The 20,645-nt window shown below is 49.5% G+C and overlaps 1 protein-coding gene across 3 annotated transcripts in view; it reads right to left on the minus strand.

Moving 5' to 3' along the window:
- Positions 1–6,815: 6,815 nt before the first annotated feature.
- Positions 6,816–20,645, minus strand: part of PUS7L (pseudouridine synthase 7 like) — a 56,441-nt gene continuing 42,611 nt past the window's right edge. For all 3 annotated transcript variants that reach the window (XM_029615351.1, XM_029615350.1, XM_029615349.1), the window contains one exon: positions 6,816–7,305. In XM_029615351.1, the coding sequence (XP_029471211.1) occupies positions 6,967–7,305 (339 nt within the window). In that variant the 3' untranslated portion in view covers positions 6,816–6,966. The remainder of the gene's footprint in view (positions 7,306–20,645) is intronic.

The raw sequence follows: 20,645 nt of genomic DNA on the forward strand, positions 1-20,645 counted from the left end.
GCCCTAGTACATATACCCCTGCAGGAAGTGCAGCTCTTCAGTATTCTCCTCGAAAAGCATTGTGGATATATGTATGACTGAATAATTTAAATAACTTGATTAACTTTATAAACTTGAATAACTTAATTAACTTTAAAACTTAGTTAACTTAATTAATTTGAACCGGTTGAATTGGTTATAGCTGAAGAACGCCAGTACCCTCAACTGAGAAACGTCAACACCCGGTAGGATGGGTGTCCTAGCTGAAGGAAAGCATGGCTTACCCGTGAATCACTCGCTCTCGGGGATGTCACCCAAGAATTCCATGAGTAACGGCAGCCGTGGGTGGAATGCTGAGTCCATCTGTCTACACTAAAGAAAACAAAATTATCAGGTAAGTAATTTCTCCATTTCCTAGCGTGTAGCAGATGGACTCAGGACCAATGGGATGTATAAAAGCTACTCCCGAACCGGATGGGAGGCTGCCCGTTACCCACTTAGTATTGCCCTTGCAAATGCTGGTGTCCTCCCGAGCCTGAACATCCAGGCGGTAAAACCTGGAGAAGGTGTGGATGGAGGACCATGTCGCCGCCCTGCAGATCTCGGCGGGTGACAGCATCTGGTTTCCGCCCAGGACACTGCCGGGCTCTAGTAAAATGGGACTTGACTTGTAAAGGTGGTGGCTTGCCTGCTTCTACGTAGGCCGCCTTGATGACTTCTTTGATCCAGCGGGCAATGGTTGCTCGCGAGGCCGCTTCCCCTTGCTTCTTCCCACTGTGAAGGACGAATAGATGGTCCATCTTTCGTATGGATTCCGACTTTTCCAGGCATCGGACTAGGAGTCTGCCGACGTTGAGATGGCGTAGACTTCCAGCCTCTTCCGAATTCTTATGCTCCTCTAGCGATGGAAGCGAGATGGTTTGGTTGAGATGGAAGTGAGACACCACTTTGGGGAGGAACGACGGAACTGTGCGTAACTGGATGGTTCCCGGGGTGAGTCTGAGGAACGGCTCCCGGCAGGACAGTGCTTGTAGCTCGGATATACGACGGGCCGAACAGACTGCCAGCAGGAAGGCTGACTTTAATGTTAATAGTCGGAGAGACAGGCCGCGAAGAGGTCTGAAGGAGGTTCCTGCTAGGAAATCTAGGACCAGGTTAAGGTTCCAAAGAGGTACTGGCCACTTTAGAGGTGGTCGGATCTGCTTGACTCCTTTCAGGAAGCAGGAGACATCCGGGTGAGAGGCTATGCTGCCGCTCTCGCTCTTGGTTCCATAGCATGACAATGCGCCCACCTGTACCTTGATGGAGTTGAGACAATCCCTTCTGTAGGCCGTTCTGCAGGAATTCCAAAACCGCAGGAATTTTGACTAAACGTGGTATGATGTCGTGGTCCTCGCACCAGGCTTCGAATACTCTCCAAATCCTTATGTATGTTAGGGATATGGAGAACTTGCATGCTCGGGGTAGGGTGTCAATTACTGCCCCCGAGTATCCGCTCTTCCTCAGGTGAGTCCTCTCAATGGCCAGACCATAAGAGAGAATCGAGCTGGATCCTCATGGAGGATCGATCCCTGTTGGAGCAGGTCTCTGTGTGGAGGTAGCGGAAGGGGGCTCCCTGTCAGCAGTCATCGCGTACCACAGTCTTCTTGGCCAGTCCGGGGCCACTAGAAGTACTGGTCCCCTGTGGTGTTCTATCTTGTGGATGATTGCGCCCAATAGGGGCCACGGCGGAAAGGCGTATAACGGTCTCTCCTGTGGCCAGGTCTGTACCAGGGTATCGATTACCTGGGACTGGGGTTCCCGCCTGCGGCTGAAGAAACTGGGCACTTGGACCTCCTGGCAAACCAGTCCAACGCCCATGGTTGATGTTCCCCAACGGTTTACTATCAATTGGAATGCTGTGGTCGACAGTCTTCCTTTTCCTGGGTCTAGACTTTCTCTGCTGAGGTAATCCGCAGCGAAGTTGTCTTTCCCGGCAATGTGGATGGCCAAGATCTCTTGAAGATTCGCTTCCGCCCATGACATTAGGAGGTCTATTTCCAGAGACACCTGTTGGCTTCTGGTTCCTCCCTGACGGTTGATGTAGGCCACTGTTGTGGCGTTGTCCGACATTACTCTGACCACTTTATCTCAGAGTCTGTGACCGAACTGTAGGCAGGCTAGTCTGACTGCCCGGACCTCTAGGCGATTGATGTTCCACCCCAACTCTTCTTTGTTCCATTGCCCTTGGGCGGTTAGCTCCTGGCAGTGTGCGCCCCATCCTTGTAGGCTGGTGTCCATGGTGAGCAGGATCCAGGATGGTGAGGATAGTCTCGCTCCCTGGCCACCATTGTAGTTGAGTCCAGACTTTGTCCGGGAGCTGAAGGCGTATGGTGTAGTTCTGCGACAGTGGATTCCATTGTGATAGTAGTGAGCGCTGTAGGGGTCTCATATGAGCTCTTGCCCATGGCAGTACTTCCAGTGTGGATGCCATGAGGCCGAGGAACTGTAGGTAGTCCCATGCTGTGGGGTGAAGCTCGCTCAACAGGGTTCGCAACTGGGTCATCAATTTCGATCTCCTTGTCTGTGTCAGGGTGACCTTCTCTTGTTTGGTGTCGAACCGGACTCCCAAGTATTCTAAAGATTGGGAGAGCTGCAGCTCTTGTTTGTGTTGACCACCCACCCGAGGCTCTCCAGTAGAGTTTTGACTCTGTTGGTCACCTGGTGGCTCTCCTCTGAGGATTTCGCACTGATCAGCCAATCATCTAGGTAAGGATGTATGCGGATTCCTTCCTTCCTTAGTGTTGCTGCCACCACCACTATGATCTTGGTGAACGTCCAGGGTGCTGTGGCTAACCCGAATGGTAGTGCCTGGAACTGATAGTGACTGTCCAGGATCGTGAAGCGTAGAAAATGCTGATGCTCTTGATGGATTGGAATGTGTAGGTAGGCTTTCGACAGATCCAGGAATGTAAGGAACTCTCCCGGTTGTATCGCCCTTATTAACGAGCGTAGGGTTTCCGTGCGGAAGCGAGGAATGCTCAGGTGACGGTTGACCGACTTGAGGTACAGGATGGGCCTGAACGTTGCTTCTTTCTTGGGAACGATAAAATAGATGGAATAATGTCCAGTATTTACTTGTTGCGGAGGCACCAGTGAAATAGCCTCACCCCACAGCATGGGACTACCTACAGTTCCTCGGCCTCATGGCATCCACACTGGATTTCCACCACCTCCCTGTCTGGAGGGAGGTGGTGGAAATCCAGGTAATATCCCTCTCGAATGATGGCTAGGACCCACTTGTCCGAAGTTATCTCGACCCATCTTTGGTAGAATTGGGCAAGCCTGCCCCCTATGGCTTCCTCCTTTGGATGGGTTGGCTGATTTTCATTGTGGGGTGCGGCTGGGGCCTGGGCCCGAGCTGGCTCCCCTTTTGTTGTTTTTGTTCCGAAAGTACTGGCTCCATCCTGCGGAGCAGGTCGCTTGTTATGTGCTTCTATATGGGTTGAAGCGCTGTGATCCTCTGCCCCTGGAAGTTCGGAGGAAGGGTCGCTGGTTTCTCTTATTCTTGTCCTCCGGTAGCCGAGGCAGTGGGGACCCGCCCCATTTGTTGGCTAGTTTCTCTAGTTCGCTTCCGAACAGGAGGGTTCCCTTGAAGGGCATCCTTGTGAGTCTTGTTTTGGAAGATGCGTCGGCCGACCAGTTTCGGAGCCAAAGTTGTCTCCTGGCTGCCATGGCGGATGACACTCTTCTAGCTGCGGTACGCAGCAGATCCGAAGCGGCATCCGCGAGGAATGATACTGCTGGTTCCAGGGCTTCCCCAGAGTGTTGATCCTGGTCTGTGATAAGCAGGTGCGTGTCACCATGGCACAGCAGGCCGCAATCTGTAGAGACATAGCGGAGACATCAAAGGACTGTTTGAGGATAGATTCCAGATGTCTGTCTTGAGCATCCTTGAGTGATGCTCCTCCCCCCACTAGGATAGTAGTGCGCTTCGAAACCGCGCAGACCATGGCATCCACTCTTGGACATGCCAGGAGATCTTTGGAGGCTGGGCCCAGAGGATACATGGCTGCCAGAGCCCGCCCCCCTTTGAACATAGTTTCTGGGGCATCCCATTCCAGGGTCAATTAGTTGCTGGATGGCTTGTAATAGTGGGAAATGATGGGAGGTCTGACGGAGTCCCTCTAGTAGGGGGTTTATCCTAGGTTCCCCTGAGGCGCTTGTGCTCAGGATAGCAAGCTCTTTTAAGTTGTGTGTGACCAGGTCTGGAAGCTCTTCCTTGGTGAATAAGTGTCTCATGGTTCGGTGGGGCTCTGTCCCCGGAGGGAGTTCCCCTTCTTCCAGGGGTTCTGAATCCTTATCCTCATTGTCCGTGTCCCTGAAGGTGGCGCTTCTGGGCGGTGGGATCACTTCCCTGGGCATAGAGGGTTCCGGGATGTTGAGGTCCTCTGGTGGAGCTTGTGGCCGTATTATAGAAGGTCCCGGTTGCATGTGGACGAAGGTATGCAGACCTTTGAAGAATTCCACCCAGGAAATAGATGCTGGGTCTAGACTAAGGGGCGCCGTTGTCCCTGGGGAGCCCTGTTTTAGGGGGGGGGGGGGTGTCCTGCTGTGCAATGCTAGGTCCAGCGTTCTGTTCGAGAGGCTGGAACCTGGTACCGGCTGGGGAGGGCCATGAGTTGGATCCCCTAGGGCCTCCTCGCACTGTATACACAGGACCGTGGCTTCCTCATGCTGTGCAGCTCTAATGTGGCATGCTGGGCAAAGGCCCTGAGTCTTGAGTTTCTTTTCCGGTGGTGCCATGTTTTGTGCGTTTAAAATACAGTTGTGTGCTCTGGTGCGTTGAAGCTTTGCACATAGGTTTGGTGCGAGCTCAGGAAGATGTGCACGCTGTTATGCGCACAGATTAAAGTTATGCGCCCGGCACAGTAAGCGCTTGGCTATGCGCGTCGCTTGTGCGCATGGTACTTGAGCGCACAAGGCATTTGTGTGCACGGTTCGCCTCTGTGCGCACAGATCGGAACGGCGGACAGGGCGGTAAACAGAACAATATGGTGACAGCAACCACGCGGACAATATAGCGACCACCTTGGAGGGTCTCCACGTGGGGGAACCTTCGGATCTGAGCGGGGTCTAGCCCTGCTAGGGCAGATCAACCCGGTGGCACTGGTCCCGGCTGGTGACCTGTGCGACTCCTTGAGCTTCGGAGACTTTTAAATAGATTTCTACCTTACCTTGTCTCGGCGCTTCCCGGTCTCATTCCGGGTGGTCTCCAGCTGCAGGGGGAGAGGGAAAATACCTTCACCGCCACGTTCAAGGTTGCACCCACTGCCTCTCAGCCTCACCCGATGTCGGGGGCTAGGTCCCCACCGAGGGTCGGCCGCCGGACTGAGGCTTACCTCCGAGGGTTTGCGGAAATCACCTCGGGAATTCTCAACTGAGGGAGGGACCCAATGGGTGTTACCGCAGGAAAGCGGGGCTCGTCTGTAGAGGTAAGATTTCTTCTTATTTTGGTTTTCTTTAGTAAAATTACTCTAACGCTGTGCGAGTGTGCATAGAGGCCCTAACTGCTATGGAGACAGAAAATACTGAAGAGCTGCACTTCCTGCAGGGGTATATGTACTAGGGCTGACGTCAGATTGAAATCTGTTCCATCTCCAACTGCTATCAGGAGTACACTATACCCAATGGTCCTGAGTCCATCTGCTACATGCTAGGAAAATGCACTTTGTGTAAGTGGGCTTTTGAAAATTGCTACAATACATGCCATTGATTTGTCAATAGGTTTTATGCGTGCAAATGCACTTTAAGCACGTAAATGGGCTTTTGAAAATGACTACGATAGCATGTTACATTTACACACACAACTCCTTTGAACATTACCTCCCCCGGGTGTAACCAACCAATTAAGGCAGGATTTCAAAATGAACCTATGCATATAAGTTTGCTTTGAAAATCCTTGGTAGCTTTACTGCTATTTAAGAAACTTGCACCAGCACCAGTTAAAGGTGGGTAACAGGATATACATTCATAAAATGATCATAGACATACACATATACAAAAAGAGCAGATTGCTTTTTTAGGTTCTTGAAAGTCACAAGTTCAAAAGCAAATTCTGTATTCCTATTCTTCAGGTCAACAGAGACCAAGGGCACAGTCATGGCTTTGAATTAAGCTTAAATGCAAGAGAGCAGTTCAGTAAATAATACTTTCCACTTATTATCCAGAAACTATTTCCCCTGATTTTATTCCTCAGTGTTCTTTCCCTCAGAATGATAAGGCTGTAGTTATGAACACCCTCAAAAGACCTATCATCAGCTGTTCCCCACCTTACCACTATATATCCATTTGGTTCTGTGCTGTCCAACTATTCCCTGGTGTGAATGAGTCTTAAGGCGAGAAATACATCCTTACAGGGTAGAAGGCAGAAAGGGCTTAGAGTGGCAAGGTACATACCATCTTCCTTTTAACCTAGGTGCATAAGGAATGATCTGAGAAAGAGGAATTCAGAATCTGCTGTAGATCCAGGGTTTACGATTGGAGGCCTACACAGACACTAAGCAGTTGGCAGCACCAACATCCCTCTGCTCTTGCTGCTGATTGTGGAAGTACCATGGTTTTTAGGCAGAGTTACTGTAAGTCAGTCTATTTTGGATTGTCTAGGTCACTGATGAATGGGTCCTTTGCTTGTGGAAACCCAGCAAATGAACTGTGTCTGGGTTGTTTCCTCTAGTTGATGCCCTCCTCTCTCTTGCCATGGAGCGTGGTCTATACTGTTCAAATCAATCGATTTTCGTAGGCTCAGCTTTCTATTTTACTAGGTTAACAATAACGTCACCTAGAAACTATTTCAAATGCTTAAACATTTTTAATAATGCAAATCAGTTTACATATTACATATGTACAGTATTCAAAACAATTTCATAATTTTAGATGAGAACCACCATTTCAGCATTTTAAACTGGATGAAAAATTATGCAAAACTTCTACACAATTTCGTTTAATCTAACAGCCATATTTCATTATTTCTCTGAGACAAACTGTTGCATAACATGATGAATCAAGCTCAAATGATATGCTGAGGGATGGTTTTGATGATAAAGTGGAATTCAATTCCTTTGTGCCATCTTTACTGTCTAACACATTTTCACTGTCCTCTATAACATATGACAAGTGGCGTGGATACTTTACAATGTGTCTGTAACATCCTGGTATATTCAGCTGTAGAAGAGAATTTCTGAATGTGCATTTCTGTAGCTCATCTTTGCCAAGCATTTCAAAGTACCACTCTCCAACTTTATTGTCTGGGTATCTTATATTGTGCCCAAGCATCGGAAGTATCACCTTCATTAAAAGAATAAAATAAACAGAAAGATGTCAGTCAACACCACTACCTTCTTAAATCAAGATAAATTCTGACACTTTCCATCAGCTTCCTATCCTCACTCAAAAGTACCCTCTTCTTTCGTAAAGGAGTATTTATTTCTCCTTGTTGCTACCCCCTAAAACTGGGGATAGAAGCATTTTAAATAAATACATTAGCCTCTAAGCACCCAGTGCCATTCCAGTTGTCACATAGTTTGAACTGTGCAAGGTCATTGCTGATGAGTCGATCACTGCCAGATGGTAACAGGCCACTGCACAATGTAATGGGAACACTGATCAGAATGCTTTAAAGTTACTTGCAGGCAAATGCGTGATTTAGCCAGAGTTGAAATGAACATACCATAAAATCAGTTTTATTTACATGGTAATCCAGTCCGTATGTGCTTCAAAGCCGATATTCTAAAGATCCAGGTGCCTAGGTTCTGAGGTGATTCATAATATTGGAGATTCATATAGATGATACTGGGTTTTTTAATTGCTGGTTTTTTATTATTTGAATTTGCCTGTGCTGTGGTCACTATAGCTTTTCTGGGTGTACATTTCTAGTGCAATCTTAGGGGGTCAATATTTAGTGAGGTGGCGAGCACAAATTTATCCAGGAAGAATTATGGACGTAACTTGTCCCGGATATTCAGCATGACTTACACAGTAAGTCACAACTTTATCCAAAATAAATTAAGACTGTGAAATCTCTGTCCAGACTTAGGTGCATAACTTTAGCCAGAGAGCACTAATATATGCGTTCATTCATGCCCCCCCCCCTTTTTTTTTATATATGCATTGATATATATATATATATATATATATATATATATACACACACACACACACATATATATATATACACACACACACGGGTAATTTTCAAAAGGATTTACACCCTTAAAACTGGGTTTTACACGTGTAAATGGGCTTTTGAAAATTGTTACAATATATGACATTGAACTGTCCATAGATTTTCACACATAAGTGCACTTTAATGGGTAGATCCCCTCATATAAGTTAATACATTTAAAACATTCTTGGGAATGGATGTTTCAGGTTGTTGGGCCTACCCTTTGGAATGAACTGCCAGAACTAAAAGGCTCACTAAAAACATTTTAGCATGCATGCTAATATTGGCATTAGCACCCTATTTCAAATGCTAATGAGATGCAGTGCATATACATGTTAAAAAGGCTGTACTAAATGGAGTGCAGGCCTTTTAATAGATGCGAGCTCTGCAACTTGAGATCTTCTAATGTATAAGGATCGTTTAGCACAGGAGAGCCTCCCATCTATCCCCTAAACCCAAAAATATCAAAACTGAACCCATAGAAGCACCCTCTCTCTCTCTCTCCCATACCACTGAATGCCAATATATGGTTTCCAAATCCCCTCCTTTCTAACCTCCTCAACATCAAAGATGATTATCTGGGATTCCTCCCCCCTAAAATCACTATAAGACCACAAATATCCTTACATGTCCAGACTTCAAACTGGGCCCTCTGGTATATCCCCAAGTTCATGAGGCACTGCTAGATAGTGCAAACTGAATTCAGCTGAAGGGCTGACAAAAAGTGGATAGATTCCCTCCTGTGAAAAAACTTGGGGAGCAACTGGAATAGGAAGGTGATAAATTATGGATCTGAGTAGGTGAGGGCCCGAAGGCCCTATACTAATGTTTAGGGGAGGGCTCAGAGGCCCTTGTTGTTTGGGGGTGGGCCATTTTTCTATGGAGGAGACCCCATGGACATAGCCTTGAAGTAGGTGCTAAATTTACCTGGTAAATTTGTCACTGTTTTTTTTAGGATGATATTAGCTAAAGAGCTCATTACCCTATCTGCATGCACACAAATTACCAATTTAACTTGGGTTACATCAACAGTTAATCAGCTGCTATTTAGTGTACACGCTAAAGTTTAGCAGCCTTTAGTGACTTGGCCCAATGAAAAAAGTAGAAGGACAAATCATTTTTGATTGATAAAATGATTGACAAACTACCAATCACTCAGTGAAACACATTAGAAGTAAACTGAATCTCAAACTGTCAGGTTTCGATATTAACATCTTTTAAACCTTTAGAATGAAGTATTAGCATCAACCTGGACACAACCTTGACACAAGAGAACTCTCCAATTTCTGCCCCATCTCTAATCTCCCTTTTCTCGCTAAACTCACGGAGAAGTTAGTAAATACATAACTCTCAGACTACCTGGAAGAACATAAAATCTTCTACCCATCCCAATATGGCTTCCGTAAATCATTCAGCACGGAAACTCTTCTTATCTCTCTCTCTCAGACCACATCCTCATGGGCCTAGACAAAGGGCTCTCATTCCTTCTAGTCCTTCTAGACATTTCTGCTGCCTTCGACACCGTGAACCACGCCATTCTGCTAAATCGCCTCTCAGACATCGGATTATCGGGATCGGTCCACAGATGGTGTTACGAGCGCGCGCGGGCGCGGTCGTCTCGAGCTGGTGGTGAGCCCTTGGGCCACGGCGAAAGCTAGGGAGGAGCCCCAGCCACACCGTGGGAGGTGAGCTGGGCAGGCATGGTGAGCCAGGCGGGTACAGAAGCAGGCACAGAGTCAGACCCTCAGCCGGACCTGCACGCCCATGGTAGCCAACACTGGGAAGTTGACTGATGAACGGTCCTCCGACTGTTCCCGGCCCTTTCGGACCTGCCGCTGGGAACGGCAATGGGCAGCAGGCCGGACAGAGGCGAGGGCAGACAGAGTCCTTTACACTGAAGACGTCAGACGGGGGCTGAAGCAGACATCTAAGACAGGCTGAAGCAAGACGTTGAAGAGGAGGGCTGGAAGGAAACATGGCACTGTCCATCAGGGCGCCCTACTCAGCCCACCCGTGGGACTGAGTCGCGGACCACCCCGTCCCAGACGCGCCCTACGCAGCCCAGGAAGGCTGGTCGCGGACAACGCTGAGGAAAGGAGGGTGCAGGGAAGACAAAGCGGAAGATCCAGGTGAACAGGAACTCCGATGCTGGGATACTGACATCCGAAGCCCCTTCGGCTGGCAGGCAGGGAAGCTCAAGAGCCCGTGGGACGAATCCCTCCTGTTGGCCACTCCAGGGCCCAACAGGACAGAAGGCTCAGGAACCAGACAGGACGTAGGGCAGAAGCGAGCGGAACTGGATCAGGACACAGGAACACATCAAGGCAGACATCAGTAACATCCGGACAGAGACAGGACAAGGCGCCATCAAAACATGGAGGACCTGGATCGGCAAGGTTACAGGCAACTGTAATGCTCAATCCGAAGGCCAGTTGCAAATGACAAGGAAGTCCTTATATACTGGAGGTAGAAGGCAACTCCCTGGGAGGAGCTTGCCAGGACCGCCCCTCGCTGGTCCTATAAGTAAGGTGGAGAGCTGCGGGCCAGCCCCTATGGAAGGGCGTCGCCAAACAGGAAGTCCAAACGCTGGCATGCAAGCCACAGGCACAGCTAGGCCTCTCAGGCCCTGGAGCAAGTCCCGGATGGAACACAGGCGAGGCCCTGGCTTCGGAGCGGCCTCCGGTGGAAGGTGAGAGACCACCTGTAGCGCAGCAACAGGGGGGATCGTAACAGATGGTTCAACTCCTTCCTTAACAATAGAAGCTTCAAAGTCAAAATTAATAATAAAGAATCTCCAGACATCAAATCAACTTTAGGCATACCCCAAGGCTCTTCCCTGTCACCTACTCTCTTCAATATCTACCTTCTGCCCCTTTGCCAGCTTCTTACAAACCTAAAATTAATACACTAGCTCTACGCAGACAACGTACAGATTCTGATCCCCATAACAGAATCCCTCCCAAAAACACTCACCTATTGGGATAACTGCTTCCAATCCATTAACCACCTCCTCACCAGCCTGAACCTGGTTCTCAATGCGGCCAAGACCAAACTCCTTCTGATCTCCTTTGACCACACGGTCCTAACCCAGACACCCCCCAACACCCAGATCACGCAAGTAAGAGACCTAGGAGTAATCCTCAACAACCATCTGAACCTAAAGAAATCCATCAACAACACAACTAAGGATTGCTTTTATAAACTACAAGTTCTGAAAAGGCTCAAACCCCTCCTCCATTTCCAGGATTTTAGCACTGTCCTTCAATCAACGCTCTTCTCCAAGACAGACTACTGCAACACTCTCCTCCTTGGGCTCCCCATCTCATCCACCAAACCTCTACAGATGCTCCAGAATGCAGCGGCTAGAATCTTAACCAACACCAACCGGGGAGCACACATCACTCCTATCCTCCGGAACCTGCATTGGCTGCCAATAAAATACAAAATCTTAAACAAGTCCCTCACCACAATCCATAAAACCTTCCACAAGCAGCTTCAACTAGATCTGCAAATCCCACTCAAGATTCCTCCTCCACAAGACCCATCAGAGAAGCGTATAAAGGTACCCTTCAAGTCCCACCAACTAAAGCCACGCGTCTATCAACTACCAAAGAATGAGCACTCTCAACAGCAGGTCCTGCTATTTGGAATAACATGCCCACAGATCTCAGACTGGAACCCTGCCCTCTAACCTTTAGAAAAAAACAAACTTAAGACTTGGCTTTTCCTTCAAGCCTTCCCTTAACTCCCTACACCGTCAATATGCTACATATTCAGACTCTACTTCCTGACTAGACACCACGCCTAATTTCGGCGCTTTATATTTTCATTTATTTAGTTCAGCTGTCCTTTGTTTCTGGCTACCCTAGCCCCCAAGTTCTATTTCCTTGTTTTTATGTAACTTTTCCTTAATTGTTAAACAGTTTATTAAGTTAATCCTCTTGTTCCATGTAAACCGATTTGATATGAATCTATTCATGAAGGTCGGTATAGAAAAGTATTAAATAAATAAATATAAATTTTGTTCAATGATGCTTTCAAACGTTTAGGGTAGAAAATATGCATTCTTAGGGTGCTATACAACCACAAATCAAGTATGACCTAGATAAGCCCTACACGCCTTGTATATAGTTTTTTCCCATAAGATAGGATATTCTGGAAACCCACCATAATGCATTAACATTTTCCTTATCAGTTCTTTTACAAATATGCTTAAAAGAAAATGAAATGGAGAAATTACTTACCTGATAATTTCGTTTTCCTTAGTGTAGACAGATGGACTCAGGACCAATGGGTATAGTGTGCTCCTGATAGCAGTTGAAGACAGATTAGATTTCAATCTGACGTCAGCCCTAGTACATATACCCCTGCAGGACGCCATGCTCCTCAGTATTCTATTCGAAAAACAATTGTGGATATATGTGGCTGAATAACTTGATTAACTTGGTTAACTTTGATTAACCTGGTTAACTTGAACTGGTTGATGTGGTTATAGCTGGAGACCACCAGTGCACTCAACCGAGAAACGCTGACACCCGGTAGGTATGGGTGTCCTATTTAGAGGGAAGCTAAGCTTACCCATGTTTGTCTTGCTCTCGGGGATTGTCCCCCGAGGTTTCTGTGGTTGTCGGCAGCTGTGGGCGGGATGCTGAGTCCATCTGTCTATACTAAGGAAAACGAAATCATCAGGTAAGTAATTTCTCCATTTCCTAGCGTGTAGAAGATGGACTCAGGGCCAATGGAATGTACAAAAGTTACTCCCAAACTGGATGGGAGGCTGCCCGTGGCCCACTTAGTACTGCCCTTGCGAATGCTGTGTCCTCCCGAGCCTGAACATCCAGGCAGTAGAACCTAGAGAAGGTGTGGATGGAGGACCATGTCGCCGCCCGACAGATCTCGGCAGGTGACATCCACTTGGTTTCCGCCCAGGACATTGCCTGGGCTCTAGTGGAATGAGCCTGGACTTGTAGAAGTGGAGGTTTGCCTGCCTCAACGTAGGCCGCCTTGATTATGTCTTTGATCCAGCGGGCTATGGTTGCCCACGAGGCCGCTTCCCCTTGTTTCTTCCCGCTGTGAAGGACGAATAGGTGGTCTGTCTTTCGTACGGATTCCGTCCTTTCCAGGTATCGGACTAGGAGTCTGCCGACGTTAAGGTGGCAAAGGCGGCGAGATTCTTCAGAGTCCTTATGTTCGTCTGGCGATGGCAGTGAGATGGTTTGGTTTAGATGGAAGTGAGAAACCACTTTTTGAAGAAAAGAGGGGACCATGTGTAGCTGTATGGATCCCGGTGTGAACCTGAGGAACGGTTCTCGACAGGACAGTGCTTGAAGCTCGGAGCTGCGTCGGGCCGAACAGACTGCCACTAGAAATGCAGTCTTCAATGTTAGTAGTCGGAGGGACAGACCGCGGATGGGTCTGAAGGAGGTTCCCGCTAGGAGGTCTAGGACTAGATTGAGATTCCATAGAGGCACCGGCCACTTTAGGGGTGGTCGGATCTGTTTGACCTCTTTCAAGAAGTGGGAGACATCTGGGTGAGAGGCTAGGCTGCCGCCCTCCATCTTGGCTCTATAGCATGCCAACACGGCCACCTGCACCATGATGGAGTTGAGAGACAACCCCTTCTGTAAGCCGTTCTGCAGGAATTCCAGAATCGTGGGAATTTTGACTGTCCGCGGGAGGATGTCGCAGTCTTCACACCAGGCTTTGAATATTCTCCATATCCTTATGTATGTTAGAGATGTGGAAAACTTGCGTGTCAATCACTGCCCCCAAGTATCCACTCTTCTTCAGGCGAGTCCTCTCAATGGCCAGACCGTATTGAGTTGGTTCTTCGTGGATGATTGGGCCTTGTTGGAGCAGATCCCTGTGCGGAGGTAGAGGGAGAGGGCTCCCTGTCAGTAGCCTTTGCATGTCTGCGTACCACAAGATAGAACCCTGTGGTGTTCTATCTTGTGGATGATCCTGCCCAGTAGTGGCCACGGAGGGAAGGCGTATAGCAGGATTTCCTGTGGCCAGGCCTGGACGAGGGCATTGATCACTTGGGATTGTGGTTCCCGTCTGCGACTGAAGAAGTTGGGAACTTGTGTGTTGGACCGGGTTTGCCATGAGGTCCATGGCTGGAGTTCTCCAGTGGTTTCCTATCAACTGGAAGGCTGTGGCCGACAGCCTCCATTCCCCTGGGTCTAGACATTCTCTGCTGCGGAAGTCCGCAGTGATGATGTCTTTTCCCGCAATGTGGGTGGCTGAGATCTCTCGTAGGTTTGATTCTGCCCACGACATTAGGGGGTCTATTTCCAGGGACACCTGTTGGCTCCTGGTTCCTCCCTGGCGGTTGATGTAGGCCACTGTTGTGGCGCTGTCTGACATGACTGACCGATTCGCCCCGGAGTCTGTGACTGAACCGTAGGCAGGCTAGTCTGACTGCCCGTGCTTCCAGTCGGTTGATACTCCATCCCGATTCTTCCTTTTCCCATTATCCCTGGGCGGTCAGTTCCTGGCAGTGGACTCCCCACCCTCGTAGGCTCACATCCGTGGTGAGAAGGGTCCAGGTCGGCGGGGATAGCCTTACTCCCTTGCTCAGATGGTCTTCTTGTAATCACCATTGTAGCTGGGTTTGAACTTCCTTCGGGAGCCGGAGGCGGACGGAGTAGTTCTGAGACATCGGATTCCATCGTGACAGTAGGGAACGTTGTAGGGGCCGCATGTGGATGACATGAGGCCGAGGACTTGGAGGTAGTACCACACCTTGGGGCGAAGACTGCTTAACGGGTTTCGAAATTGGTTTATCAGTTTTGTTCTCCTTGTAGGAGTTAGGATGACCTTGACTTGTCTGGTGTCGAACCGGACTCCCAGGTATTCCAGAGATTGGGAGGGCTGCAGACAGCTCTTGTTCGTGTTGACCACCCACCCGAAGTTCTCCAAAAGAGTTTTGACTCTGGTGGTCGCCTGATGACTTTTCTCTGGTGATCTTGCCCTGATCAGCCACTCATCCAGATATGGGTGTACAAGGATTCTTTCTTTCCTCAGCGTCGCCACCACTACCACCATGATTTTGGTGAATGTTCGGGACGCTGTGGCTAGCCCGAAGGGTAGTGCCTGGAACTGGTAGTGGTGGTCCAGGATCGCGAAGCGCAGAAAATGCTGATGCTCGTGGTGGACCTGGATGTGCAGGTAGGCTTCTGGCATGTCCAGGGATGTGAGGAATTCTCCCGGCTGTATCGCCCTTATGACCAAGCGTAGGGTTTCCATGCAGAAGCGAGGGACCCTCAGGTGACGGTTGATGGACTTGAGGTCCAGGATGGGTCAGAACGTACCCTCTTTCTTGGGAACGATAAAATAGATGGAATAGTGCCCAGTATTTTGTTGTTGCGTTGGCACCGGCGTTATGGCCTTTAAGGCAAGCAATTTGGTCAGCATGGTTTCTACTGCCGTCCTCTTGGAGGGGTTGTGGCAGGGAGATTTCACAAATTTGACCGGAGGGATGTTGTGGAAGTCCAGATAATATCCCTCTCGATTGATGGTTAGGACCCACTTGTCCGAAGTTATCTCGACCCATCTTTGGTAGAATAGGGCAAGCCTGCCCCCTATGGCTTCTTCCTGAGGATGGGCTGGCTGATTTTCATTGCGGGGTGCGGCTGGGGCCTGGACCAGAGCCGGCTCCCCTTTTGTTGTGCTTGTTCTGAAAGGACTGGCCCCTGCCTGCAGGGCGAGATGCTTGATATGTACTCTTGTACGATTTAAAGCGCTGTGATCCCCTGCCCTTAGATGTTCGGGGAGAGAGGCGCTGGCTTCTCTTATTCTTATCCTCCGGTAGCTGCGGTAGTGGGGATTTGCCCCATTTGTCGGCTAACTTCTCCAGTTCGCTTCTGAATAGAAGGGTTCCCTTAAAGGGCATTCTCGTGAGTCTCGTCTTGGTCGTCGCGTCGGCTGACCAGCTTCTGAGCCAGAGTTGTCTTCTGGCTGCCACAACGGACGAAACGTCCCTGGCTGCGGTGCGTACCAGGTCGGAGGTCGCATCCGTTAGGAATGATACTGTTGGTTCTAGTGCTTCAATGGGCGAGGTGGCGCTCCTGGTCTTAGATAAGCAGGCGCGTGTCACCATGGCACAGCAGGCCGTGATCTATAGTGACATAGCTGAAACGTTGAATGACTGTTTGAGGATGGATTCCAGACGTCTGTCCTGGGCGTCCTTGAGTGCCACTCCTCCCTCGACTGGGATGGTACTGCGCTTTGCGACCGCGCAGACCATGGCATCTATTTTGGGGAATGCCAGGAGATCTTTGGCAGTGGGGTCCAGGGGTTACATGGCTGCCAGGGTCCTCCCTCCTTTGAACGTGGCCTCCGGAGACTCCCATTCGAGGTCAATCAGCTGTTGGATGGCTTGTAGCAAGGGAAAATGGCGGGAGGTTTGGCGGAGTCTCTCTAGGAGGGGGCACTTGTGCCTGGGATACCGAGCTTTTTCAAGCTGTGCGCCATGAGGTCTGAAAGCTCGTCTTTGGCGAAGAACCGCTTCATAGTTCGGTAAGGTTCCGTTCCTGGAGGGATTTCTCCTTCCTCCAGGGAGTCTTGATCCTCATCTGAGATGTCTGTGTCCCCAATGCTGGGCTTTTGGGCGGGCGAGGCACTTCTCTGGGTTTAGAGCAGCGGTTCTCAACCTGTGGGTTGCGACCCCGGCGGGGGTCGAATGACCAAAACGCAGGGGTCGCCTAAACAGGGCCGGCGGAAGCACTAGGCGATCGCCTAGGGCGCCAGCTTCCCAGGGGCGGCACTGCCCCGGTAAAATTAAGAGAGCCGCGCTTTCAAGCATGTGAGTCCTTTGCTGTCAGCCCGGGCGGAACGCGGCAGGACAGCTGGAGTCAGCGGCACCGGGCGTGCTCTCTTCTTCCCGCCCCCCCCCGCGGTCCGGAAGAGGAAGTGGAGAGCATCGGGTGCCTGCGCGGGAAGAAGAGACCACGCTAGTGTGGTCTCTTCTTCCGCGCAGGCACCCGATGCTCTCCACTTCCTCTTCCAGGCCGCGGGGGGGGGGGGGGGGGAGGAGAAGAGAGCACGCCGGGCACGACTGGAGTCATCGGGTGCCTGCGCGGGAGTCTTCCCGCGCAGGCACCCGATGCTCTCCACTTCCTCTTCCGGGCCGCGGGAAGAAGAGAGCATCGGGTGCCTGCGCGGGAAGACGAGGCCACGCTAGTGTCCGACGGGAAGAAGACTGCAGCGCGGCTCGGAGGAAAATGGAGTTTCAACCGCGGCCGATGGGACTCCGCCTCCGCGAGGGCTGAAAATGAAGAGGTTAGCGTTGGGAGGAGGCTGCTGCTGCCGCGAGTTCCCGGGGTGGAGGAGAGAGAGAGTGAATGAACGAGCAAGCATGTGTGTTTGAGATCCTGTGTGTGTGAGTGAGAGATTGCATGTATGTGAATGATTGAGAGCCTATGTATGTGAAAGAGAGTATGTCTGTGATTGAGAAAGCATGAATGTAAGTTTACCATTGGGAACCTGTATGTGTAAGTTTGTGTGAAAGAGTATGTGTGTATGATTGAGATCCTTTGTGTGTGAGAGAAATCATGTGTATGTATGATTAAGAGCCTGTGAGGCGGATTTTCAGAGCCCTGCTCGCCGGGAAGCCTATTTTACATAGGCCTACCGGCGCGCGCAGAGCCCCGGGACTCGCGTAAGTCCCTGGGTTTTCGGAGGGGGGCGTGTCGGGGGCGGGCCCGGTCGTCGCGGCGTTTCGGGGGCATGTCGGCAGCGTTTTGGGGGCGGGTACGGGGGCGTGGCTACAGCCCGGGGCAGTCCGGGGGCGTGGCCGCGCCCTCCGTACCCGCCCCCAGGTCGCGGCCCGGCGCGCAGGAGGCCTGCTGGCGCGCGGGGATTTACGTCTCCCTCCGGGAGGCGTAAATCCCCCGACAAAGGTAAGGGGGGGGTTTAGACAGGGCCGTGTGGGTGGGTTAGGTAGGGGAAGGGAGGGGAAGGTGAGGGGAGGGCAAAGGAAAGTTCCCTCCGAGGCCGCTCCGATTTCGGAGCGGCCTTGGAGGGAACGGGGTAGGCAGCGCGGCTCGGCGCGCGCCGGCTATACAAAATCAATAGCCTTGCGCGCGCCGATCCAGGGATTTTAGTGGATACGCGCGGCTCCGCGCGTATCTACTAAAATCCAGCGTACTTTTGCTTGAGTCTGATGCGCAAGCAAAAGTAGGCTGATCGCGCTTCTTTTAAAATCTACCCCTGTGTGTATAAGTAAGAGAGAGATCACGTGTGTCTGTGTCTGATTGACAGCTGGTTTAGGTGTTGGAGCATGTGAGTATGTGATTGAGAGCATGTGTTTAAATGAGAGAGAGAGATCATGTGTGTCTGTGTGTGATTGAGAGCTGATTTAGGTGACGGAGCATGTGAGTATGTGATTGAGAGCCTGTGTGTAAATGAGAGAAAGAGAGGACGTTTGTAAGCATGTGAATGAGAGTCTGTGTGTGAGAGAAAAAGACAGCATGTATTTATGTGATTGAAAGCCTGTGTGTGTGTGTAAGCATGAAAAGATAGACAGCATGTGTGTAAATGTGTAATTAAGAGCCTATATGAGAGAGAAAAAACATGTGTATATGTGAGTACTGAGAGCATGTGTGTATAGGTGTGTCATTGAGAGCCAGTGTGAGAGAGAGTGCTGGTATGTGACTGAGAGAGGAGAAAGTTCCAAGCAAACCACCCCACCTCCTGCTAATTCAGAACAATCTCAGGACACCTGGATATCAAATGTTCCCAGGTATGCAGAGCAAAAAAATTTTTGTATCCTTATTATTTTTCATTACTGGGTCTTTGTGTCTGCTATTTTTAAATATTTTGTTGGTATCTGGAAATGTTTTATATGAGTTTTTAATTATTGGATATTCCACTCATCAGCTGTTTCGAAATATGTTCTTTTTGTTAGTACAGTTTTACTGCTGATGATTTTATATTTCTTGATTTGTTTTATAAGGATGGGTGATGTTTCTTTTTTCCTTTGTTACACTGCATACAGAGACTCTGGCTTGTTGCAGTTTCCAATTCAGTTTTTTCTGCATGCTTCTTGTTATGCGTTTTGGTCTCTTTATTCTATGTTAGGTGAGGGACAGCACGTGATTCAGGTGAGGTTTTCTGCTGGTGTGTTGTTTCTGTGTAGGACTCTATAGCAGCCTGACTTGGTCCGTTTTCCTAATAGGAGATGTATTGGTGTCTTAAGGCCTGGTGTAATATTTTCAGAGACTTATTGTACTTTAAAAGTGTGATCTTACATAAAATGCACACATTTACTTGTATTTAGTTTTAAACATATTGTTTGGCTCTCATGGAATTACATTTTAAAATATGTGGCGTTTATGGCTCTCTCAGCCAAAAAGGTTCCTGACCCCTGGTATAGAGCTCAGCCACTACTGCTGCTTCTGGTGTGTACTACAGCCTGCATGGAAGAAGAGTAAGAGAGCTGCTGGAGGGGGTAAGTAAAGATGGCTTTTTAAGTTCATTTTTCTTGATTGACTGCCATTTTAATTATTTGATATTATGTGATGTGTCTGCTTTTTTTGTTTGAGCAACAAGTATAGCTTTGGTTTATGTTTATTTTATATATTTTTATTTATTTATTTATAAAAGAGTTTCTATACAGTCGATAAGACAAATCATCTCAATGGTTTACATGGCATAAAAATGTCAAATAAGTGTTCTGTTATAAATACAGACTTCGTTATTTTCATTAATGCACAATGTAAGTTAATTGTGTGTGGAGGCGGGGGGGCGGCATAGCTGACGTTTCGCCTAGGGCGCCTAATACCCTTGCACCGGCCCTGCGCCTAAAGCAGGTCCCCAACCACCGGTCCGCGGACCAGTACCGGGCCGTTGGGGTTTTTTGCCGGTCCGTGGCGCCACGGCTGCTGCAGGGAGGCGGGGCGAAGCTGGCGACCTGCCTCCTCCAACCCCAAAAGAGAAGAGACATGGCCCAAAAAGGTAGCGCGTCGCAGTGACGTATGTTGCTGGAGCCGCGCAGGCAGGAAGGAGGTGTATCAGCCACTGCAGGTGCTCCTCCTACTGCCTTCCTGCCTGCCCTGCCCCGGAAGACAAATGTTGCCGGAGCCGCATGGGGAGGAAGGAGGTGGCGTGTCAGCCGCGTGGGTAGAAGAGGCGCTTCAGCCGCGTGCAGAAGAGGAGCAGCGGGGCCGGGAAGACTAGGGCCACTGCAGAGCCCATCCTGTGGCAACCCGTAAAGAAGAGGCCCAGAGGTGAGAGAGAGGTGTGTGCGAGTATGAGATGAGTTGAGAGACTGTGTGTGTTTGCAGAGACAGCATGTGAGAGCCTCTGTGTGTGTGAAAGAGACAGCATGTAAGAGTGAGAGCCTGTGCTTGAGCAAGGCAGCATGTGGGGGTGTGAGAGAGCCTGTGTGTGAGACTCAGATAGCCTGTGCCAGTGAGAGCCTGTGTATGTGTGTGTGAGAGAGAAATGCATGTGAGAATGA

Source organism: Rhinatrema bivittatum, chromosome 9, assembly GCF_901001135.1.
Source record: "Rhinatrema bivittatum chromosome 9, aRhiBiv1.1, whole genome shotgun sequence".
NCBI classification, from domain to species: Eukaryota; Metazoa; Chordata; class Amphibia; order Gymnophiona; family Rhinatrematidae; genus Rhinatrema; species Rhinatrema bivittatum.